The sequence below is a fragment of the Protomyctophum bolini genome (genome assembly GCF_963924005.1).
Source record: "Protomyctophum bolini genome assembly, chromosome: 5".
Lineage (NCBI taxonomy): Eukaryota > Metazoa > Chordata > Actinopteri > Myctophiformes > Myctophidae > Protomyctophum > Protomyctophum bolini.
This window is the reverse complement of record NC_137866.1, coordinates 26,033,339-26,057,638: the sequence shown is the minus strand read 5'-3', so window position 1 is coordinate 26,057,638 and position 24,300 is coordinate 26,033,339. Positions and strand designations below refer to the sequence as shown.

General features: G+C 40.0%; 3 protein-coding genes across 5 annotated transcripts; all 3 read left to right on the top strand.

The window, feature by feature from the left end:
* LOC308315450 (vesicle-associated membrane protein-associated protein B-like) lies at nt 1-8,424 on the top strand. Of its 2 annotated transcripts, none has more exons than XM_080763426.1 (6): nt 1-230; nt 2,808-2,960; nt 3,559-3,662; nt 4,874-4,954; nt 5,416-5,547; nt 6,378-8,424. In XM_080763426.1, the coding sequence occupies exons 1-6, from the start codon at nt 173-175 to the stop codon at nt 6,537-6,539; spliced, it is 690 nt and encodes a 229-aa protein (XP_080619552.1). In that variant the 5' UTR covers nt 1-172; the 3' UTR covers nt 6,540-8,424. The 2 variants fall into 2 exon arrangements, with proteins under 2 accessions (XP_080619552.1, XP_080619551.1); XM_080763425.1 differs by having other exon boundaries at nt 5,362-5,547.
* Nucleotides 8,425-9,214: 790 nt separating this feature from the next.
* LOC308315451 (charged multivesicular body protein 4b) lies at nt 9,215-16,968 on the top strand. Its single transcript, XM_080763427.1, has 5 exons — nt 9,215-9,523; nt 11,467-11,644; nt 12,804-12,918; nt 14,397-14,523; nt 15,599-16,968. The coding sequence occupies exons 1-5, from the start codon at nt 9,340-9,342 to the stop codon at nt 15,667-15,669; spliced, it is 675 nt and encodes a 224-aa protein (XP_080619553.1). The 5' UTR covers nt 9,215-9,339; the 3' UTR covers nt 15,670-16,968.
* A 559-nt stretch (nt 16,969-17,527) lies between these two features.
* On the top strand, nt 17,528-23,689 carry eif2s2 (eukaryotic translation initiation factor 2, subunit 2 beta). 2 transcript variants are annotated; one of them, XR_013964029.1, is made up of 10 exons: nt 17,528-17,648; nt 18,233-18,416; nt 18,870-18,970; nt 19,593-19,728; nt 20,013-20,113; nt 20,292-20,440; nt 20,967-21,023; nt 21,260-21,345; nt 21,718-23,329; nt 23,361-23,689. XR_013964029.1 is itself a non-coding variant. In XM_080763424.1 (9 exons), the coding sequence occupies exons 1-9, from the start codon at nt 17,634-17,636 to the stop codon at nt 21,891-21,893; spliced, it is 1,005 nt and encodes a 334-aa protein (XP_080619550.1). In that variant the 5' UTR covers nt 17,528-17,633; the 3' UTR covers nt 21,894-23,689. The 2 variants fall into 2 exon arrangements, 1 of the variants encoding a protein (XP_080619550.1); XM_080763424.1 differs by having other exon boundaries at nt 21,718-23,689.
* Nucleotides 23,690-24,300: the final 611 nt, after the last annotated feature.

Below are 24,300 nucleotides of genomic sequence, written 5' to 3'. Positions count from 1 at the left end.
TTGGCAGTCCAGTCATTCAGTGGTGCGTTTGTAATCACCCTCCCCTCCTCCTCGGACCTTCCCCCAGCGAGCAGAGGACGGGTTGTAATCTTCGGGAGCTAAACTTAAACACAGAGGCGGCGGCTCCGATTGTTGTTGTTCTTCCCGACAGACCGAACTAAAGCTCTGGGACATGGCCAGAACGGAACAAGTCCTGGTGCTAGAGCCACAACACGAGCTGAAATTCAGAGGTAAGAGCAGAAGACCAGGAGGAGGAGGGCAGACAGGCAGGGCCCTGCCTGCCTGGTGCTCCCACTGTGTGCCTCTCCAACTGAACTGCCAAGTATAGCTCCAAAAGGCTAGCTTCTACTACAAGAAGTGTCAATGACGGGCATGTGGGTTATTCACATGTTCAACGTTAGTTCTTTCGGGCCCGTGGGTGTGGATGAGACATTCGATCATGCATGGCCAACTGTGTACGTGCACTATAGGCGTTGGTTTTGTGGCGATGACAGGTGAAACGACGCTAATGCGTTGGTGCTAACGAGCTACATGTAGCATTGAGCTAAAAAGAGCTAACTCATTAAGCTAGCTGTCATTGCACCGTTCAAGGAAGGCAGGCCCCGCCGCCCCATTTCTTTAATCCAGCCGTTTAACTACAATAATAACATTTAACCGTGCACATTCTCCACATATCTGTGTCAGAAAGAATGGAAATCTGCACAGACTGCACTTGGAACTACTTAGTAAGATGGTGTTTACCTAATATAACGTTATACAAGCACGTTCTACAACCAAGTGGACACTGTTATCATTTAAATTTCACTTTTAAAAGCTATGTTACATTGAAGTCTTAACTATTATTATAGATGTGCTGAAATTCTTCGCCAGTTATTTATGTTACACCCAGGCCTAAATGCATACAAAAACAGTGTCTACTGTCTAAACACCCGGGTGTGTCTGGAATAATGGAAAACTATTTTTGTGGTTGTTAAATAATTGGTTAGGGTGTGATTCTGTTGAAATGAGGCAGATGTACTGTACTGTACTGTACTGTACTGTACTGTACTGTACTGTACTGTACTGTACTGTACTGTACTGTACTGTACTGTACTGATGTCTGTACTGTAGCGGCGCCCTCAACTCAATAGAGGCATATTATGTTTACAGAAGATTGATGCCTGTCTTGTATGTAAAATACCAGTAAGACGCGCAAACGCGGGAAGCGAACGCTGAGAGCCTGCAGATCCTGTCTGTCTGTCTGTGTGTCTGTCCCGCTGTTACTGTATATGTGGACCTGGCCCCTTTTGTGCCCATATATGGAGCTGAGTGGACCTGGCCCCTTTTGTGCCCATATATGGAGCTGAGTGATTGCTGATGCAACACACTCCATATTTGGATAGCGGGACAGACACACACAGACACACAGACAGACATGATCTGCTAGGTCTCATAGTAAGTGCTCACTGCGTTCGCAATAAGGCAAACAGTAGCCCCTATATCGGAACCCTCCGTAAAGTTTTCTGAAATTTGGTAGATACAGTACATAGTACCCTCTGTGTAGGCCGTGCTGTGGCCTTTTGGTGGTGGTGAGATGTTTCAAAAGAAGCATAAATAGGCTATAGGATACGTGAGAGAAATTTCATTTGGCGCATAAGCCGTTAAGTATTTTTATTTGTTTGACTGTTTTGGCTGCTCTGAAATTCTCTCTTTCTTCCTTATTGACTTCCCATTGTACCCCCTCCCGCACCGAGAGTGGTTAGCTGCGCGCTACGTTCCTGCCTCTGATCTGCTCTGTCTCAGCTAGCCACTCTCGGTGCGGGAGGCAGTACAAGTCAATAAGGAAGTCAAGTGCATAAATTACTCAGACATGGGCATGGAACTGTTCTTGGTGTTAACTAATTGGAACTAAAGGTACAGTGAGATTTCGTTTTTTTGAATAGATTAGATTCATTTAAAGTATTCTCGGCTTTGGTCTGTGAAAGGACAGTGTATTAAATTGTCTTCCCTCAGACATGGCATTCAGCAAAAAGGAGGTCTGAGCACTTCAATGTTGCACAAGACAGCTACATTTTGTTAGTTTCAGTTGTTAAACTATCAGTCAGGGCAAGACTGTAATAAGAAGTGTTCACTGTGCAGTTATTTTTCATGTGTAATACAGAGGTACAGAAGCCACACGTGTTGAGGGTTGCCCACCTGCCCCTGGCAAGTAAGTTTTTTGGGCAGTTGACGTTTGCTTTCAGGTTGCCGGACCGGGCAAGTGCTCGTTTAAGAGGGGATGGAACAGTCTATAAACATAACATGAGATATCTGTCTAAATGTGGCCAGAGCACTCTGTCTTCTAGTATGTTGAATGTAAAATTAGAGCACTGTTTACCTATAATGTCACTGTGCTGTTTTCACTGTTGCTGAACTTAAAAATATGAAATGACACAAGTGTGAAACAATTAAACAAATTTAAAATAACAGGTGTCATATTTTTTTAGTTATGTGTAGGTATTTGGCATAAAAATGTAGGTATAGCGTTTGTTTTTATTGTACACGCACAGCCCCAGACGGTGGACGATTTACTTTTAGGGCAAATGGGCATGACCTTTAGGCAAATAGAACATGACCTGTACTTGCCCGACTAGCAAGTGCCTCTGAGACGTTAGTGGCAACCCCTGTTGTAAACTGATCCATGCACTGGATATACAAATGCAACCACAAGACAAGTGGGGAAGTTTGCAGTCACAAAAAGTTAAACCCAACTAAACAAATTTCTAACTTTGTCTGTTACCGTAACAATCCCTAATACTATTATATTGTCTGTGTTCTCTACTCTGCAGGCCCCTTCACAGATGTTGTCACTGCCACCCTGAAGCTCGGTAACCCCACAGATAGAAATGTGTGTTTCAAAGTCAAGACAACTGCACCTCGCAGATACTGTGTGCGCCCCAACAGTGGCATCATTGACGCTGGAACCTCCATCAATGTTTCTGGTTTGTAATATAAGTAAAATAAGTGTTAATTTTAATGTAGCTTGGATTCCCTTAAATGTTATGGTTGTTTTTACACATTTTTACAGTATAATACAGGGTTGGGCCAAAGTACTGTATGGGTGGAAGTCCAGGTTGACTAATCAGATTCCTTTCCTCAATGTTAGTCACCTGGTGTACATTCCAAAACACCGGGGCATAATGTGATTCTAGCACTCTAAAATGCAACTTCGTACTCAATTCTCACATTCATTATTTGTCATGATTTATTTCTGTCCTTGGTGTAAACAAATTAATAAATACAAATGTACTGACCTAATTTGTTAATCCTCACCATTATTGTAATGGAAAACCTCTAAGTTGAATTATTACCAAATCTTCATAACTATAACCTTTGCACTGGTCCAAAAATGTATCTGAATCCCTGCAGATGAATAAAAATGCAGTTTGGCTAGTCGTGGTGGTTTAGTTTTTCTTTGTATAGTTAGCAGGTTAAGATGTAATCTACAATTGTTATGTATTACCTTTCTTATTGGGCAATACAGGAAGTTAACACTGGGGCTTTAATGTCCTGCTTTTCCTGTTTTGTTGTTGTTCACAGTTATGCTACAGCCTTTTGACTATGATCCCAATGAAAAGAGTAAACACAAATTCATGGTGCAGTCCCTGCTGGCCCCATATGACATGACTGACATGGAGGGAGTGGTGAGTAACTGTACATTCGGATATAATTAACATAACTTAACTTTTTAAAGCATCATTTACAAAGTGGAAGCTGTAATTGACTGCTCATGCTACAGTTTAAAATTGGGAAGGGAAAAACAAATGTGGGGGGGTGGGTGGGGCTCTGAGCCCAGGTACAGCATGCAAATATAAAGAGGAGAACTGGCACTGCTCTGAGTCACTACCCCTGGCTCCACCCTCACTGCTCTAAGTCACTACCCCTGGCTCCACCCTCAACGGTCTTAAAGAGGAGAGCTGGCACTGCTCCGAGTCACTACCCCTGGCTCCACCCTCACTGCTCTGAGTCACTACCCCTGGCTCCACCCTCAACGGTCTTAAAGAGGAGAGCTGGCACTGCTCTGAGTCACTACCCCTGGCTACCCCTGGCTCCACCCTCAACGGTCTTAACCCATTGACGCCTGGTGCAACGTATACGTTGTTCTACCCTTGATGCGGCACGCTCTCTGTGTCTCATCAGCTATTGCTATACATGTAGCAACATAACTATTTAAAAAAAATCATCAGAATTTGAAGGTTTTCAGAAACCTTAGGTCAGGCCCTAGAAGGCGTTCCCAGATTCGGCCTCAGGCATCAATGGGTTAATTGAGAGTTCACAAAAATGCGAATAAACAGAATAATTTTGGGGAAAGTGAATAATTGTCAATTGCCAGTTGTCACCCGTGTGCAAGTTCAGATCGATTGGTGAACCCACTGAGGAGAAAAATGAGGAAGGAATGATGGACAGAACAGTTTCCTCATTCTATATTCATCGAACTGCACACTGCCACTTGCTGGTTCAAGAGAATGTTTATTCAGAGCGAGCAACATTTCGGTCGTGAGACCTTCCTCAGGCTTAGAAGGTCTCACAACGAAAAGAACCAGCAAGTGGTCTGTTGTCTTCTACCTGTACTACCGTATCATCACCTTTATTCACCTACACACCTGCTTGAAAAGGAACCGGGCGTGCGGTTGTCTCCTCTTCATAAATATTCATATTCATCGATCCGAAAAATTACCATTACCAGTATTCTAAATTATTTATACTGTATACAGATTTTGCAGTCTTTCTGCAAGAATCATGAATAATAATCAAGTGAAAGAAGTAACGTCTTGTTTTATTTCATGTTTAGCATCTGATATGTGGTGTTGGGTGTGAATGTTCTTGACAACCAAGTCTTCATTCTTGTCCACAGTGGAAGGAGGCTAAACCCGAGGAGCTGATGGACTCAAAGTTGAGATGCGCATTTGAGATGCCGCTAGAAAATGACAAAACTGTAAGTAGATGGACTCCCTTGGCACATGCATCCGTTCATGCTGCATGATGCTTCATTGTCATTTCTTACCCCTTAGGCTATGTTTAATTCTTTCATTTGTTTTGTTTTCTCTTCAGTTTTACCTTCCTAGTGTTTAGTGCAAGCAGGCTTGTCATTCAAAATTCACCAGCAAATCCCCTCAGTAAATGTCCCACTCATATCAGCATTCTTGAGTTATATGTTTTCTTTTGTGCAGTTTTCTCCCTTCATTATGATTTTATCTTCATTGTTTTCTTTGTTTCTCACTCCCATCTCCACTGCCACATGCATGTCTTTGTCTCTCCCCTCCTCCCATATCCCTCCTCTTCCCCTCGCACCTATTCTCCACCTGTCCACTCCACTATCCGTCCTCCCCCCGCTCTCTGCAGCAAGTGAAATCAGAGAGTGAAGGCATCCAACCTGTGTCCTCCTTCCCCATTAAGACTGAGCACTCGCCTTTGCCCAAGTCAGCCAGTGCCTCTCTGGATGACGGAGAGGTAAAGAAGATCATGGAGGAGTGCAAGAGGTTGCAGATGGAGGTGCAGCGGCTACGGGAAGAAAACAAACAGATCAGGGTGAGACACACAGACGGGCTGGTGCAATCAATCCCTTATTCATTCCTTCACTCACTCACCCTCACATGCTTACTCACTCACTCACCCTCACTTCCCTCCCTTATTCATTCCCACTTACAAGTTAGTGCACCGCACTCTATCCTTCAATGGCTCCTTCTCATACCCACACCCAAAGCTGTATATGGCTGAGGCATGCGCCAGTCGGAATCCTGAAATTGTGGTGTGTTCAGTTGCACCTCATGAAGTCTGCGATTTTTGTTTTTACCATCTGAAACTTGCACATCTACTGACTATATAATGTGTTTTTTATATAAAGGTCAATGGGAATCTGGTGTGCATACCAAATCCCTTGGCATCCTCTGTATCCATGTATTATAAACTGAACCAGGTTACCAGAGGAGCACAAATGGATCAGTGTGCTTATCCATGCTTTACCCCATTTCACCTCTTTAAAAAAGAAAATGTATCATTAAATTGATTGGATGTAAACATACATGTTTATACATGTGCATTTTACTGTATCTGTCATGTTAATATCCCTGCCCCCACTTCAGTTAAGAGGGCATTCACAATATTTATTTTCAGATTACAAATGGCCTATAATTTCAAAGCAGGCTTTGATCAATATTAACTTTTAATTATTCGTAACATAAGCTGTTCAAGTTGAGTGTTATATATAACTTTTAAAAGGTTTTCAGATTTTTGTTAGCAACAACTAGATCCCTGAGCAGTATATCCTCCAAGCAACTAATTTATTTTATTATTTGTTAAAAGAAAGATGCGTCCCCCTGACCTCTGCTCTCGTGCTCTGTTTTTCCTGTGTACGGTAGGAGGACGATGGACTGCGGAAGAGAAAGGTGGCATCAATGTCTCCTCACTCCACCTCCATGGCGACATCCAGCATGAGGGAGGAAGGTCTAAGCACCCGTATTCTGGCTCTCTGCGTGCTCTTCTTTGTCATCGGAGTCATCATCGGCAAGCTAGCCCTGTAAAGTTAGACAGATGGACAGACAGACAGATGGCATGCTCGGGAGGACAAGAGATGATGATGGCGATGGCGGCGATGATGATGATGTCTTCTCGGTTTACGTTTGTTTATTTTATCTTTGTTTTATTTTTTAGCATCCATATGGCAACATCACAAGGGTTTGTTTGAGTACCGTGGAAAGTATTTAATGTTTAAAAAGAAACAAATGTCAAAACAATACAAAAGGAAAGATTCGAGTGAATCGCAAGTAGGAACAGTTTCAATGCAGGATTGTAGGGCTTGGTCATTAAATTATTATTTCTTTCTTAAATTATCACCATCTCGGCTTTCATCTTTTCTTCCGTCCATCCATCCTTTCCATCTGTCCCAAGTTCACAGAGACAGAAGATAATGGAGTGAGTAAGGGGAGTGGCTATGCTCCCTCCGGTTGAATGTCTCACTCAGTCTTTCCTTGATTCCTTATCTAAACCTCTTTAAGTCTTCACATTTCCTGTTTCAGAAGACATCAGGAGAGGCGGTCCAGTGATCCGCTCCTGAGTTTTTATCTTCCACGTAGTTCTGATGATGCGTAAAGAGACAGGAAATGCAGGGAATCCACGAAAGACAAACATATTATCTATTACAAAATGTGTTCTATAATGTGTCTGATAAAAACGGTGTGAGCCAGTAAAAGCCATGGTTGTGTTCGTTTTTCTTCATTTGAGCTTCTACACAAGTGTCTCTGTCGCTCTGTGTGTGTGTGAATATTTTAACCAGAGTGTGTATTTGTACCCAGGTGTAAATTGCTTTCTCAACACAGTGCAGTAATTTGCACCTGAGGCTGAAAGTCTAATAATTGTGAATGGTCAGTTTCAGGTATTTAAGGGTTAAGTAGGTTATACCTGATTTATACTTGTTTGCAGCGTGGTGTGTTGTGAGCTTGTAAATCTGCTATTTTTGACACCGGCGTGCAAACGTAGTATAAATCACCCTTTAGGGTTTGCACACATTACTATGTGCACTGGGATATAAATAGTTTAAGATCTGCATACTGCATGCATTACTAGGAATACCTGGGTGCAAATATACAGTTTTAACTGTCAATTGTTTTGTTTTCTTTCATTTAAGGAGAGGAAACCAGAGAATTTTCAGGCTGCTGTTGCAGATAGAGAAGTAAGGGAATGGTTATACAAATCCTGTTACCCAAACAGATTTCCTGTACACAACAGAAGAACATGGTGTTACCTAAAAATTAAATCTTGAGTGTCTGTAAAGTTCAGCCCTGATACGAAAAAGTTGTTTGTTTTAGTTTTTTTTGTTCAATTCCAGTCATTGAAATATTTTTACTTATGTGTGCTGCACAGTGAACTAGTTTAAATTAGATTAATATTAAGCGGCAGTGCATTTTTCAAGCCATCTGATTTTCTCATTTTAATGTTTGATTTTTCAGACTGTTGATATTTGCTTCCTCAGGTTGACTAAAGAAATGGCACCAGTAAAAAATAAAAAATAACCTATGCCCCTCATCTTAAACCAGTGGACTTTTTATGCAAAAACAACTTGAACATTTAACAGTAATGACATCAGTGTATATAACACTAGTTTTGGCAACCTCGTTTATTTCTGCCCATAGAGTATTATACTGTTTGTGTTCCAGTGCATTATAGCAGTTTTTGTTTTTTTTACATATCCACTATATTTTTGTTCATATTATAAATGCACTATATTCTACTGTCCACTGAGCTTACTGCATGACATGATCTGGATTTATTCTGCTCTCATTTGTTGTGTTTTGAAACTTCTATAAGCAAAACAAAGATTATCGTCTTCTGAAAAAGGGACCATCTTGTGTCTGGTTTATCAGTGTGTTCTCCCTCTTTGTTTTATTTTATTAAATTTGATTTCCTTTCTTTTTGGGCTTGGTTATTTTAGAACAAAGACGGTACTGTAGTGTGTTGCTGCCTTGGCTATGAAATGGCCATCTGTGCAACCAACTGTTATGAAGTATATTGTTTTGTTGCCTGAGGGAGCATGGGGGATTGGAGATCGGGTGGCAAGCACAGTTATCAAGGAGGACTGACTTGTGAACATACACTACGTTTAAAAAAAACGGCTTCAGAACACATACAGGCCACAAAGTCTCACAATGTAACCACAAATTAATTGGATACTGTTTTGTATGTACATAAAAATAAAATGGAATTCAAAACATAAAGAGCAACGTTATTAACAAAATGTAGTTAAAAGAAGATAAAGCAACCATTATGGATCCTGTAGCATAATGAATTAAAAATACATAAACCCCCAACTACTTCTTGTGGCAAGTTTACTTTTTCTTTTAAGTTTGAATGGGAATTCTACCCATGCAAAGGAATGGTTTCTGTTTCTGCAGTCTGATTTAAATTTGTATTCTGTTTGTAGAATGAAAAATGGCTACAGTTCAAACGAAGGTACAGGGAGATCAATACAAGGGGATAAACCAGAAAAAAGACTTGTTTACAACAGGGTCCTCCACCCTACAATTGCGATATTATGTCCTTTGGCATATTAAATCTGATGGCACATAAGGCTTTCATATTATTTCTGAAAAGTCTCCCCAAAAAACCCTCCAGTGTTCTATGGTTGTTTATCCAGCAGGCGGCGACAGATCAACGACGAACAACGCCCACCCAACAAACAATATTGCGTCATCAGGCCTTATCCAGGAAGTAGAAAAAACAACAATTCGGGCCAGGGCGAAGTGTCAGAGTAGCTTTAGTAGCTATAGATCGATTATTTTTCCACACGTATTTCCTAGGTTTTGTAGGTTTTGTGTTGCCTCCGATATGTCTTTGTTCGCTAAGATGTTTGGTGGGGGCGGAAAAGGAGGAAAGGGACCCAGTCCACAAGAAGCGATCCAGAAACTCCGAGAAACAGAGGAGATGCTAACGAAGAAACAGGAATTTCTAGAAAAAAAGATAGACGCTGAACTGCTCACCGCAAAGAAGAACGGCACAAAAAACAAACGAGGTGAGACATTTCCCCCCACACATGCAATATTTCGCCAACGAAAGGTTATTAAAGCACCCAGTGTATCATACGAGTGAGCTACTTGACAACTCTAAACTCGATCTGTCATTTAGCATCAGCATGCTAGCTATAGCTGCTAACTTTCACGTCGAGCGACCGTGAGACTGTATCCCGTCCGAGGCTCGATGTTTACAGACTGTTGAACCACTCGAGACCGGTGGTCGTCGTTGTTAAGCTCAAATTACACTACAAAATATAACTTGTGTTTAAGTGAGGATTTCGTGTTTGATAACTTTGCGATCCAAATTAATCCAGAGGTGTGATAACATGTTTTGTAGACGGATCTAACCATACAGGCTGAGGTTATTGTAACGTTAAAATAAGGCTTGTTCGACTGTTTTACAGTCAGCTGTTGACGTTAATTGAGAAGTTGTTGTCACGGGGTGATGACTACAATAACGAGACCAGTGTAACGTTCTGGAAAGTTTCAATTAAAAACTATAGCATGTTAATTGACCCACTGATTTACGAACAACAATGTTGCCGTCACGTTAGTCAGCAATAAGCCTTATTTATCGACATTAACTTTTATTACAAGAAGTAAAGCACAGAGAAAATGACATCAAATGGGAATTAAAAGACTTTACCACCCTTTTATCTTTATACAACATAATAAAAAATGATTACATTATGGGCATTTCCCTCCCCAGCCTCACAAAGTTCAACAGACTGACTCATAGTATCTCACTGGCATACAACCACACATTTTCCATGACAGCCCTTTAACTATGTGATGGTCACCTGATCATGGCCTGGAAAGTTTCTATTTCCTGATGCTGTTATCTGTGAATCAATTATCTATATCATATGTTCATGTTATGACAATCCACAATATTGTTGGAATAATTGCTCCTTTTTATTCTGAACTCTTTGAGCCCTTAAAAACTCCACCTACAGACTCGGATATAGGTAGGCAAGGCAAGGCAATTTTATTTATATAGCACCTTTCATACTCTAGGCAATTCAAAGTGCTTTACAGAATAAAAACAAATACAGAGTGCAACAGTGCACTTTAAAATGAATACAGATTATAATAGATACAATTACATTACAACAGATACTCCCACCTTTAATAGAAACACAGTTAATTGGGATATGGTACAGTAACCATTCATCAAATCCACCTGGTGGCTCTGAATTGTCTCTGAACGAACAAACGAATGTAAAAGCAGCCCACCTTCCTGTTATAACGGTGACATGGAATTTGGAAGCTCTCCTTAAAAAATAAAATAAAAATAAGCCAGAATCCTTATCACTCTGCTCTCAAATTAAATGATTTTGTAACACACATAATGTTCGACCAGCTCAGGTTGTCATGACAACACTGGCCTCTCCTGTTTCAGAAAATGTCTTACTCTTAGCTCTGACTTGTCCTTTTGCTATGAGTTATTTCACCCACACTGAAGGCTAAATCGCTGTCACTCCATATTTATTAACTTACTAGTTTTTAAATATTAAATCTATATATATCTGTCTAGATTCTTGTATGTCTGTCTCCCCTTAACCATATACAAATCTACATTATCTGGCTGGTTCTCTCCATGCGTCTATTCTAGGCCTAAGCGACATGACCTCAAAGCAATAGCTAGATTATTTCAAACTTTTTCCTAGATTATGATGTTTTTCACTTTTTTCTTTTCCGCTATTTCATTATTTTTGTATGCCACTGTTGTACAATTAAGTATACCTTACCACAAGGTGGTTAATCAGACTAATCGATTTAGTCAAATTTAAACGATATATTAGAAATTTTCATGTTTATTATTCGGTTATAATTTGGTTCTCTATATATCTGTTTGATATATGTTTTGGTTAATTGCCCAGCCCTCTTATTCACCCATCCATCCGTTCATCTTGTTTGTGTGTCTGGTGTTCCCCTGCAGCGGCTCTGCAGGCCTTGAAAAGAAAGAAGCGGTATGAGAAGCAGCTGAGCCAGATCGATGGAACACTGTCCACCATCGAGTTCCAGAGGGAGGCACTGGAGAATGCCAACACCAATACTGAAGTGCTCAAGAACATGGGCTTTGCTGCCAAGGCCATGAAGTCTGCCCATGAAAACATGTAAGACGGCCCATCTTTATCATGGATGAGTTTGTTTGCTTAGGTGCTAATTAATGGTATAATTCCATTAGAGATAAGGTTCAAGGTTTTACAACGGAAATCATTATGGGGTGCGCACGCTTTTCTGACACACCGAAGATCCGAAGCGGGGGGACATGCGATGCGATGCGAAAAAGCGATGGTCCGACATGCGCTGCTCCCGTGCTTGCGGTTAGGGTTAGGTTAGGATTGAGGTTTCGAATCAATAGTATGTCGGAACTAAAGCCTGCACCCATCATTATGTATATGTCCCTTCTTTAAGGCATTTTTACATTTTTTAACAAAAAATAGGCCTGAAAGTATTTTTCATCCATAGGCAGTAATACCACACTAATAGACAGCTTTCAGGTAATTAGAATCAGTGAAATGATTGCGTGAGTGTTAAATAGAATTTGTATCGCACATTTGTCAAAGACTATTATAATACGGTAATATGATTGCATGTAAAATGCATCTAATTTATTTTTAACCATGTAACGATGTTATCGTGATACCATGATAACAAAAATGTTGCGATATCATCATGGACCTGCAAAAAAATGCATTGACCAGCTGCTTTTAAAGGCGTTTTCTTTTTCTTTTTATGCTGTCGCCTTTGGTAATTTCTCATAGGATTCAATGTAAAAAGTATGTGGTGCTCTATTATAATTTAAGGAAAGTGTAATCGTTCCCTTAGAACTCAACCTGTTCGTACACATACCGCAAGTTCCTGTATCTGAGTCCAACCCAAGGATGCATGCATTGCATTCATTTCAATAGAAGTTCCTCAGTGGCGTTTTGAATCACCTGGAAGAACAGTCTACTTCCGTGTTTTCTTCGATTTGGACACCAAAAAATGCAGGGTTTCCTTGTCATAACGCCACGGGTCCGCCTGCAGTCCCCGCTCTTACCACTAGGGCCGAGCGCCTTAACGTTGGAGAGCCTCACTGGGGGCTTGGTTGAGTGTCTACCACTAGATTGCACCACCATAGAAAGTGTTGGTACAATAACATTAAGATTTATTTATACCCACAAGAACTCAACTTCAAGCTAACAATATGTCACATCACGACTTCAAAATCTGTTCTTGGTTTGTTAGTATAAATTAGTTTTTAACCTCCCATGCTGTTGTTCATTTCAGGGACATTGACAAGGTCGATGACCTCATGCAGGACATAACCGAGCAACAGGAGCTGGCTCAGGAAATCTCCGATGCCATCTCAAAACCCGTGGGCTTCGGAGAGGAATTCGACGAGGTAGGAAAATATTTTTATTTTTTAGGGCGGTTTTGTTTTTACAAAAGTTGAAGGTTCCACTTGAAATTGTTTAGAAAGCTAAGAGGGTGAAACAAATCTCACTTCAGTGGAATTAGCATAATCCCACACCTCATTCCTACTCCCACTTTGAATATCTGTCTAAATATTGTCCTTGGATGAGGTGATCCACAGCATCAACCTCAGTTTTGAATGTGCTCATTCAGAGAGCCACGGTGAATGATGATATGTATTGCAATAACAGATAAAGGGATATGTTGACAGTCAAAGTCGGTAGAATTAATAAAACTAGCCCATACCCGGTGTGAGATATTGGTGCCCCCCATGGAAAAAGGGCTTCGTTAAGACCTCCATATTATTATGGTCAATGCCTGTGTGAAAAGTGGGAGTGATTGGTGCAGGCAGTGAGGAGCTACGGTGATGTTTCTGACACACAGCCACACACAGACAGATAGACATTCAGACATTGTCAGAATTATTGCGAACGCAGTGAGCACTAACTACAGTATGAGACCTAGCAGAACATGTCTGTCTGTCTGTGTGTCTGTCTGTCTGTCACGCTGTAACACCACCTGCCCGCCACCAGAGGGCGCAAATCTTTAAAAAACCTAAATATGTACGAGCTGCGTTCGCTTCCCACGTTTGCGCGTCTTACTTGTAGTATGATGATAGTATGATGATGATGATGATATAGTATTATGATGATGATGATTATAGTATGATGATGTAGTAGTAGTCCTAACCGGGTACTTCCCAATGAGTTCTGCTGCAATATATGGACCAGATTAAACCTAGTGAGGCTATATATAACTTTGCGCTCAAGAGTCATGTAATCAGTGAATGCAATACAAAAGCGGGTATGAGGAATCACCTGTTTAGCAGGTGAGTCAGGAGTTGAGAGGCTTACCAGGCCCATTATGTTTACTGGAGTCCATGGTTACTCACAGTTCAACCTCTGTACCAGAATGTACGTCCTTGTGTAAATTATGTTGTGGTATACTATTAACACCATAGATGGGTTTATTACCTCACCTTTACATACACTGTATAGATAGACATTTGTATGGAATGTATTTTTGAAAACAACTAAATTAAAAGTGTGTGTGTGTGTGTGTGTGTGTGTGTGTGTGTGTGTGTGTGTGTGTGTGTGTGTGTGTGTGTGTGTGTGTGTGTGTGTGTGTGTGTGTGTGTGTGTGTGTGTGTGTGTGTGTGTGTGTGTGTGTGTGTGTGTGTGTGTGTATATATGTGTATATATATATATATTACACACACACACACACACACAAGCATGTGGATGAAGGAGTCATGACTATGTCCATACATACATCACATTTCATCCGGTCTTTGTTTAGTTTGTTTTCTTTTTATCCCTCTACCATAGTGTTAAACAGTATTAATGCATACTAAAGGTTACTAGTAATGGTGAATGATTCCTAAGTGGTGTGCTGTGTGGTCCTCAGGATGAGCTGCTGGCTGAGTTGGATGAGTTGGAACAGGAAGAGCTGGACAAGAACCTGCTGGAGATTGGTGGGACGGAGAATGTCCCACTGCCTAACGTGCCTTCCACCTCCTTACCCGCCAGACCTGGTGAGAAACATTATTATTATTATTATTTCACATTTTATTAAAATCATACTGTGAAACCTTTTTAATTAAATAAAGTATTTTTTATATGATTTTATATGATGACTGGAAATAAATGTATCTAAATATTTTTTTTATTCTGGAGCATCTGCCCCTGACATACATGCCAAAATGACCACCAGAAATCTATTTATGTATTTTATTTCTGGGTTGCTCAGTCAGTACAGCACTCGCCTTTGGGATATGAGGTTCGATCCCGTGCATCAACTCAGCGTATGAGAAGCATGGCTCTAAACAGGGCTCCCTCGTAAAAAATATCTTGTATCTCAATGGGATTTCACCTGAATAAAATAGATTGAATAAATAAATAATTATATAAGTATTGGGAGCTGATGGTAGGTGTTGCGCTCCACCTCAGCAATCCATCTCCCAGGGGTCTAGTCCATCGCTCTCTGCTGATACCAATTATAAGCCACTCTTCCCTGCTACTTACTGTATGTACTTGTGTACTCAAAATGAAGGGGCTTTGGCTGATTGACTTGATGCTGTCACTCACTATCCGTAAAATGTTGATGTTTTTATTAGATTTGTTTGTAATTTAACTATGGTAATTAGTACAAAGTACAGCCATATGTACTTGCTATTTTACACAAGATGGATGTGTCATGACATTAACACTCCCTGTATTGTTCACACCCTGACCCTGCCTCATGTTATTCTCCCCAACTAATAAGCACTTGTTTTTGTTTAAATAGAGAAATGTTGAAACTAAACTCCAGACTGAACTATGGATATTGACTCGAGAGTCGACATGTCAAAAACAGCAGGACCTGACATTACGAATGGAATTAATATGCAATCCGTCCGACAACAATGTACTGAAATCGCTCACGTTACACATTTGGCTCAATTCATACTCAATTGCACGAAGGTTAATAATAATACATATCTTCACGCTAATGATGTGTCTTCTTTGTGGCAAGTGACATGACGGAGTAGAGATTGGGAATATCATGCAATCTGATCTTGCTCTAATCGAAATCTAATCTCTCGCATTGTGCATTTTGTTGCCCCACAGCCAAGAAAGAGAAAGACGAGGAAGAGGACGACATGGAGGATCTACAGCGCTGGGCAATGGAGGCCATGTAGACGCGTACATCACATACAGAGAGAGAAGAAGACATTGTGGGAATGAATGGACTTATGGGATATTGAGTGTGGTTGTTTTGTGTGTCTGAGGAGAGCTGATCATCTTGTAACACTACAAAACGTGGCAAAATTGCTGTAGAGTTATACCTTTCCCTCCCCTTGGCAACCCAAATCCAGAGAACAGACACACCCAGTGCTCATGAGAGTATGTCATGGTTATTTTTCAAAGCTATAAATGTAGCTTGATAAAATCACTTAAAGTTTGTACCCTTGATTACGATACAACAGTAACACTCCAAGGCCCAGGCGTCAGACATCGGCTATCATGCTAGCCACAGAAATCATATTTATATATGATTGATGAACATAATATTGTGGTTTCCATGGTTTGACAATTGAATTATGGCTAGACTATTGTCTAGGTTGCTTATAGACATGTTGTTGGCTCACATCACCGAATGCCAGAAGAATTTCATTGTGGGAATTGAAGCCCTGAAGGGCCTGTATCTGACATATACGGTATATTTACTTGTCTTTGTTGGCACTGAACTAGCTGGATGTTTCAATAATAATAATATTAACGATGATAATACTCTTCACACTCTGTTTTGTTAATTGATCCTGAGAATGGGATGCCAACTGAGCATGCACAAGGTGGATAAGAAGCTATAAACACTTAAGATGTAATACAGTTTCCAGAATTTATCAAACCGTTTTTGTTACAGGTTTCATCCTCGTTTTCCTGCCTCTTGTGCTACTTTTGTCAATTACAACTTACAATCCCCAAACCACAACAAACATCCTCACTACCAGTGGTTCTTGTTACTTATTTGGTGTAAATATACCCCAAATGTCCTTTTTATTTTCTATTTTTGCTGACATTGAAGGGTTTTGTTCATGTTGTGTGACGCATGCAACAACAGGACATTCATAACAGTTCTCACACCGCACGGCTAGTAAAAGAGAGACTATATTAACCCAACCCCTGCATCCTGTTGTCTGTCTGGGTCTTTTGTTTTGTTTCATATGGATTTTTATTTTTCAATTTAAATTGTAAAAAAAAAAATGTGTCACACATTAATTTCATAAAAGTTGGCGGTGGTTTATATAAGATGAAGATAGTCTACAATATCAGAGTTTTGGATTTGAGGAATTTACTTTTAATTTTTCAGAAACATGTTGTACATTTTTTACATAGAAAAACATGTAACAAGGATGGGCAAGCATGTTTGCATTTCTATGTTTTATTTATCCAGATGAGAATATTATTTGGAAAAATCATTAAAGCTCTCAATTCTTTTACTGTGGTGGAGGCGATTTTCTTATGTGTTATATCGATGTGTATGGATTAAAATGCCAAAATTGCATTGCATACAATATCTCCTTCCAGGCCCCATGTTGGAAATTGTTTTGTATCCTTGTTACTTTCCCATAGCCCTTAGTGTGAGACAGTGATTATTATATGTTTTCCATATAGCCTTATCACCCAGTATCCTGGCTCATATGAATATCTATCATGTCATGTGGATATATACCCATAAAAAGCTTTGTGTCCACTGGCACTGTGTAACCAGGATGGGAGACATGGGTCCATATCTGATATTTTGGCAGCTGTACAGCGATCATTGTCATTGTGCCTCTTCCTCTCTGCCATTACTCACCTGTGACAGTTTCCATGTTTTCATATTCAAAGCAACACAGTCGGTCACTCACTGGCAAAGAGATCAATATCTGTTGAAAATGTTGCATGAACATTATATTATGCAACACCTATGTGCAACACTGATGGTCTTGAATCGTCTTGAATGCGGCCCAGCGTCGCGTAGTACTGACGTGACGAGTTGGCATGTTCACGCGTGCGCACTGCAAGTCCAACGCTGATGCAAGACATTTTTCGGCGCAGTGAGTGAGACCGTTCGAAGGATCAAACCCAACAGATTCCAGGCTATTTCTAGTTCGCAAACATGTCAGGAGACGAGGTGAGCCATCGGATCACATCTACTAATTTCTGCCTATAGATCTCTACCGTAGTTTCTGGCGATAAGATGACATATAAGACGTGATGGTTGATAGAATGACTTTGGGCCTCCTGTTCAGCGTTTGTCCCTCTCCATTGCTCCACTCCCTGGTGCCGTTCTCCACATGGCTACAATGAACCATCTACCTCGAACGACAGCCGAAAGCTGTAGACTGTAGAAAACTTACACATATTTCACTTGCACGCTTCACTGCTAAATCGTTTTTTTAATTTTTATTCGGTGTGACACATCAATCTTCCGTGTCACCATACAATGGTTATTGAAAAAAACATCTGGCTAATTTAAGCTAACGTTAGCTGCCCGGCCTTTTGACGTGCTCCACTGGCAACGGTCAATGTGTTCAGAAGTGTTGTCTCGTAGTGTTTCATTGTTCATGGCGTTGTTCATGAACGTTGACGGGTCATCCTTCAACGTTCTAGTAAATTGCAGCCAAGATATGAACCACGTCAAACTGACATGTGACATACTGAGGTTCCCTATTAACAATATTAACCAGTTGCATTCCTCTTCTCCTTTACGTTTAGATGATTTTCGACCCCAACATGAGCAAGAAAAAGAAGAAGAAGAAGAAGCCCTTCATGCTGGATGAGGAAGGAGGAGAGGGGGTCGGAGGAGAGGAGTCCAAGGAGATTGAGGTGAAGGAGGTGGAACCAGAGGGAGGAGAAGACAAGGAGCTGGATCTAGATGAGGATGAAGGAAAGAAGAAAGGTAAAGGGATGACTTCTGGGTATTTGTCAATGGAGAGAAGCAAACTTAATTAAGAAGGAATGGAAGCTAGGCATGCGCCATTGAGCCAGCTGGACCAGCTATTGCTAACGAATAAACACTATTTCTGAAGGATTGCGAGTTTTGTGACCTTTGTCATATAATCGTTTCAGAAACCTGAGATCAATTTAAGTCCCAAATAGATATTTTATAGTCCCTGGGACGTAAGGACCTCCTTAGTCTGGAGCCCTGATGGGGAAGCCTGTCTTACTGAGACAACATGTAGTCCAGGAAGGAAGTGACACCAGTGTCTGTGACATCACAGACTCCTGCTAGATGTGGTATTATCAACATTATGGAAAAGTTTTACATGGTCTGAAACTGGGGAAGGCCCTCCAAATGTTGATATAAATGTATAACGCGATGTCGATGCTTAATTGGTTTATCTCTTCGTAGAACAATCTGACGATCTGGATGACCTGAACTTCTTCAACCAGAAGAAAAAAAAGAAGAAACCGAAGAAAGTGTTTGATAATGAAGTTGAGGAGGGAATTAAGGTTAGTTTAGTTGTGGTCTCTTTTCTGCTTCACCAGCCAAATTGGTACACTGTAAAGTCACATTTGAAAAGGATAGTGTGCTCACCTCTTTCAGTGCCTGTCAGCTCACCTCTTCAATCTTCTTCAAATCCATCATTTGGGAAGTTGTCGTAGTTTACTAGTTTCCATTTTATTTGAGCAAGTTCAGTTGTATAGCTTGTATATTTCAACAAGAAGGAAATTAAATGTGCTTTGCATAAGCAAAATACACAAAATTATAAAAGGACATTTGAATTCAGTAAAGGAATAAAAGGTTAGGAAAGATTAGTGAATTCTGTAACAAACAAGCTGTTAAGTATTTCTATGTCACCACTTTTGGCTACTGCCAGCAGTCTGTGTTCCATGTTATTGACAAGAGACAAGCTTGTTCATTTATCATTTTAGTCTATCTGGGATGAACAGGCTAATGACACTTCAGATAAACATTGCCGATGAAAGCAGCAGCTTTTGGATATGTCATGCTTTGTAAACACGTTCATATTGGTGTCAGTCGAAATCTGATCTCCTTTTTGTTACTGGGTCGGCACTTGGCTCAGGATTCTTATCCCACACTGAACATGTCTTTTGTTTCATATGACACCAGGAGCTGAAGATTGAAAGTGAGCCGATAGAGGCTCTTATAGAGGAGGACGATCTTGATCTCATGCTTCCAGCCAAGAAGAAGAAGCCCAAAAAAGTGGACTTTGAGGAGGGAGAGTTGCTGTTGGAAAAAGATGACGGTGAGGATCAATGACTGAAAAGAAAAACAAGGACTGTATAACACTATGTTAAGTCCAGTCTTGTAAATATAGAATATGTGAATGCCGTACTTCTGTCTTTTTCCGTGTAGTTGTATTCTGTATTTTTCCTATTGTACTTTTATGTGGTTATGTATGTATCTTAGTTATTTTATTCAGTAAAACACTTCAAACGTGAAATATACATAAAGTTTATTCTTAGTAGTGGCCAGTACATGTTCTAGTGTACTACATGTGTAATGATGTGTTGTACAATGTGTTGGCAGCATTTGAGGAGGAAGAGGGGAAAAACTATGATGGAATCTCATTTAGCTCCTCAATGGGACCATCCTGGGCTGGTACAGAGAGAGACTACTCCTATGACGAGGTAGGAGAGATAACATAAATGTACACCTGCACAAGCTCTCACCTTCTTTCCTCAACTAACTAACTGATAACTGTGTAATGTCCTCTCCTGTTTTCACTGTGAGTACACTGAGGCACTACCAAGGAGTCGTGATTCTATATTTATGATGACGATGACTATCTGCTATTCCTCCATTCAGCTGCTCAACCGAGTCTTCAACATCATGAGGGAGAAGAACCCAGACATGGTGGCTGGAGAGAAGAGGAAGTTTGTGATGAAGCCTCCTCAGGTGGTGCGAGTGGGTACCAAGAAAACGTCCTTTGTAAACTTCACAGACATCTGCAAACTGTAAGTAACCTCCCTTCTCCATTGAGCTTCGGCTTCCATTACACTGCCTGTATCTGCATAGCACAATTAATCGAAAATAGATCGAGATCTAGATTCAGACTAATTTTGTGAAGAATCGTGTAGCACTAGTTGGCTGTCCAATTAATTTGAGATACTCTTATGGTTTTTGTTTGGGTTTTTTTAAATATATATTTTCATTGAAAAAATCGTGATCTCAATTCTTGGGGAGGAAAATCGAGATTCACATTTGAGCTAGAATCGTGCAGCACTTGGTGTTTATTTATTTATGATTAAATGGTGTGTGTGTGTGTGTGTGTGTGTGTGTGTCAATCTTTTCATCAATGTCATTTTTCCCTTTAGCATTTGTACTGTTGGTTGACTTAAATATTGCCTAGATAGAAGTAAGATTCCTTATTGAAAGTCAAGTAAAAATACAAAAGTAGCTCAAAAGAGATTCAAAGAAAACAAATGAAATATCCTCCTGATTGTCTTTTTCTTTAATGGCATTTTGTGTGGCTTATTACAGGTTGCATCGTCAGCCAAAGCATCTCCTGGCTTTCCTCTTGGCTGAGTTGGGTACAAGGTAATGTTATTTACTATAAATCCATATTAATTAATTTAATTATTACCATCTTTTTGTAACAATATGGACTAGATAAAATGAATTTCTACTCATTAGTTCTGCCACATGTTTCTTTGTGTGTGTGGAACTTAATCATTCATTTATTCTACCAATAAAACCTCAAATTGACATTATGTAGACAATTTTCTTTTTTGTACGTGTTGATGTTAAGTTTGTTTAACATTTCTTCCCAACAGTGGCTCCATAGATGGAAATAACCAGCTTGTGATTAAAGGCAGATTTCAGCAGAAACAGATAGAAAACGTATTGAGAAGATATATCAGTAAGTGAGACCCATTTTCCACCATTATTCAAATACGTTCGCTGTCAAAAGTTAATTGCGTTTCTCAGTTCTATTTTTTTTACATTTTGTATAATTCTTTGTAATATTTTAGTAATATTGTCTTACTATTGTTTATGTTGCCATGGCCAGGACTTTTGCTTTATATATATATATATATATATATATATATATACAGTATATATATTTTTTTAATATATATCTTGCAGTGTTTGTTCACAAATGTATTGTGTACAGTCTCATTCTTAAAACTGCTGTGAAATAAAAGACAAAGTTTCCACATGTGGATAAGAAAGAAGATTTCCATTATCTTATTCTGACATTAATTCCATTTTCCCATCACACCCCCAACAGAGGAATATGTGACGTGTCACACTTGCCGCTCTCCAGACACCATCCTCCAAAAGGACACTCGTCTCTACTTCCTACAATGTGAGACCTGCCACTCCCGCTGCTCGGTCGCTAGCATCAAGACCGGATTCCAGGCTGTCACGGGAAAGAGGGCACAGCTCCGCGCCAAAGCCAACTAAGAGGTCACCTACCCGGGGCTGCCCTCCCTCTCTGGCTCCCCCCTCTCTCTCTACTTGGGGAGGATGACTTGGGGCGAGGTGGCTAGACGCCCCGTTGTGATTTAAAACTGGACTTTCTGTATTGGGCAGGTGGAGTTTGGGCTGTTTGATAGGCTTTGATTCAGCCCAACCATGCAAAGGCGTGTGTGAGAGAGGCTAAAGTTGAGTGGTTTGTAGAATATATGAAGGTGTTAGGGGTGTTCACAGGCAGGGCCACAAACAGAAGATGTGTTATGTACAATTCACATTGGTGCATTTTGCAGTCTCGGTTATAAACCCAACTCTCTCCCAGTCGCTAGGTTTTTTCATTTGCTTTTTATCCTTGATTCTTGATTGATGATTGATCCTGGGAATTCTGAATTAACGTTACTTGATTCCTTCATCCCCCTTCCTCTCTGATGTACAAGCACCACATATCGAACCAGTTGGATGTGTTTTGAGTAATTTAAAGCTGCAATCTGTAAGTTTGATGTCATCCCAAATTCCCAACAGTTAATTGCAATTCTAACACCCAGGATTTTAATTGGTTAAAATAACAACTACTGCAGATGTGCTATTTATACTATATACCATATAGATATAACAAGTTTGAACCTCTTGCTCACTGACATCAAAAAGCACATTTTGTTGACAAAAATAAACTTTGGAGAAAGCCATCGATGGCCTGAAAGAAGTCTTGACTCACATTGATATATTTTGTTCATCAAAATAATTTGAAGATTGTAGCTTTAAATGGAGATTGCGCTGAAAACAAAAGTGTCTTGCTAGGTGATCTACAACCAGAGCGCCTTTATTTGCTCCATAACATCTTGGCCTTAACGCCTGCATTGTAAGCTTGTAGATGTGCTATTTTTGGGGCGAGACAATAGGCAACCCATTATACCGTAGGCTGTAATGACTGGAATGTCATTTATCACTGTTTTCTCCTGATAATTAATCCACAATGGGTAGCATGCTGCCTGTTCTCTGGTAGGTTAAACCCTAGGTCCCATAAAACAGTCCTACCCTAGCTCACAACGAGATATATCAGAAAGACAAGGTTACAGTAGACACAGTGGGGAGAGTTGTCAACTGTTGCTAGTTGCCCAAGAGACTCTTTACAAGGGTTTATTTTCATCTAACTGATTAAGAAGAATAAGAGCTATCCCAACATGGACTATGACAGTGGCATTGATGAGCAATTTCTCTTTTTCTTTGGTTCCTGCAGTTTAGTTCAACACATTCTACCTAGGTGGAGAGATGCGGATGCGAGACTGAAAATCAAGTGCCCAATACAAGGTTTTGTCATGTGAAACTGGTTGCCTAGTTAACGTTGACTGGGAATTCTCTCACTGAAATACACAGCATAAGCGACAGCATTTTCCTTTTTCTCAGCACTGCTGCCCTTAGATATCAACGTATAGTCAGTGAACTGGCACCTCAAAGCAGATGTCCATATTGGGTCATTTATTTCAACTAAGATCCAGAAAATATACAACCCAAGCAAGGCAGCAAGTGAAGAGTTACATTTTGAAATTAAACATCCATAATTTGAATAAATTGAATACTTTGCCAAAAATCTTTACTGTCGTGAAAATAACACTGTTGTGTACTATTGAAAATATCCTAAGACCTTTTCTAATCTGAAATGGATGCATTTTTGTTTGAGTGAAACTAAATTAAACTGTCTTGTTGAATTGGCGATGGATGAAAAGACCTTGATAGAAATCATTTTAAATCTGGTTTTTACACAAATAAAATATTCAACTTGCTCCCTATCACTGTTCTCTTTCATTCAAATTGATGGCTGTACAACTGAATTGGTTATAAATAATTTAACTACACAATGTGGCTCTTGTGAGAGAATGTCTAGCTGCTTCCTTGTTTCAGATGTATTAGCCTATCTCATGTGTAATGGAAAAACAAAGCACCTAATTGAGTTGTGCAGTCGTATTTTGTCATTCATTCATGTCTAATGAGGAGCAGTGTGCAGACTTCATTCTCAGTTATTGACAGTCATCCATTTTGTGTGTGGCGACTTGCAATTTCATGCATACGTTATATATAACCCTATGCTTCAGGTGGCTAAGAAAGATACAAAAATGAATACAGAATTGCTGGATTCAACTAACTGATAATGATGTTTTTATATTCTAAATGTAATTTAAATATATTCACTCACTGACTTGTCATAATTAGACTACAAACTATGGTTAGCCTGGTGTATTCCACCCTGTTCTCTGTTCTACCATTAAAGGCAGTGTAAGTGATATTCTTTGGATTAAAACGAAAGGTTTTTTGGTAAGGCAAAGGTAGTTTACCAATTTCACCCAACCAGAAGAGAGTAGAGTACCCATTTATCAACCTCTATTTGAGTTTTCTCATTCCA

What these genes read in the sequence shown, in the direction of transcription:
- eif2s2 (XM_080763424.1), top strand. An exon ending in GCTGTTGGAAAAAGATGACG is followed by an intron (nt 19,729 to 20,012) that starts GTGAGGATCAAT and finishes ATGTGTTGGCAG; the next exon opens with CATTTGAGGAGGAAGAGGGG. An exon ending in TTGGCTGAGTTGGGTACAAG is followed by an intron (nt 21,024 to 21,259) that starts GTAATGTTATTT and finishes TCTTCCCAACAG; the next exon opens with TGGCTCCATAGATGGAAATA.
- LOC308315450 (XM_080763425.1), top strand. Translation starts at nt 173, where the DNA reads ATGGCCAGAACGGAACAAGTCCTGGTGCTAGAGCCACAACACGAGCTG. An exon ending in ACACGAGCTGAAATTCAGAG is followed by an intron (nt 231 to 2,807) that starts GTAAGAGCAGAA and finishes TCTACTCTGCAG; the next exon opens with GCCCCTTCACAGATGTTGTC. An exon ending in TGACTGACATGGAGGGAGTG is followed by an intron (nt 3,663 to 4,873) that starts GTGAGTAACTGT and finishes TCTTGTCCACAG; the next exon opens with TGGAAGGAGGCTAAACCCGA.
- LOC308315451 (XM_080763427.1), top strand. Translation starts at nt 9,340, where the DNA reads ATGTCTTTGTTCGCTAAGATGTTTGGTGGGGGCGGAAAAGGAGGAAAG. An exon ending in AAGTCTGCCCATGAAAACAT is followed by an intron (nt 11,645 to 12,803) that starts GTAAGACGGCCC and finishes TGTTCATTTCAG; the next exon opens with GGACATTGACAAGGTCGATG. An exon ending in TCGGAGAGGAATTCGACGAG is followed by an intron (nt 12,919 to 14,396) that starts GTAGGAAAATAT and finishes TGTGGTCCTCAG; the next exon opens with GATGAGCTGCTGGCTGAGTT.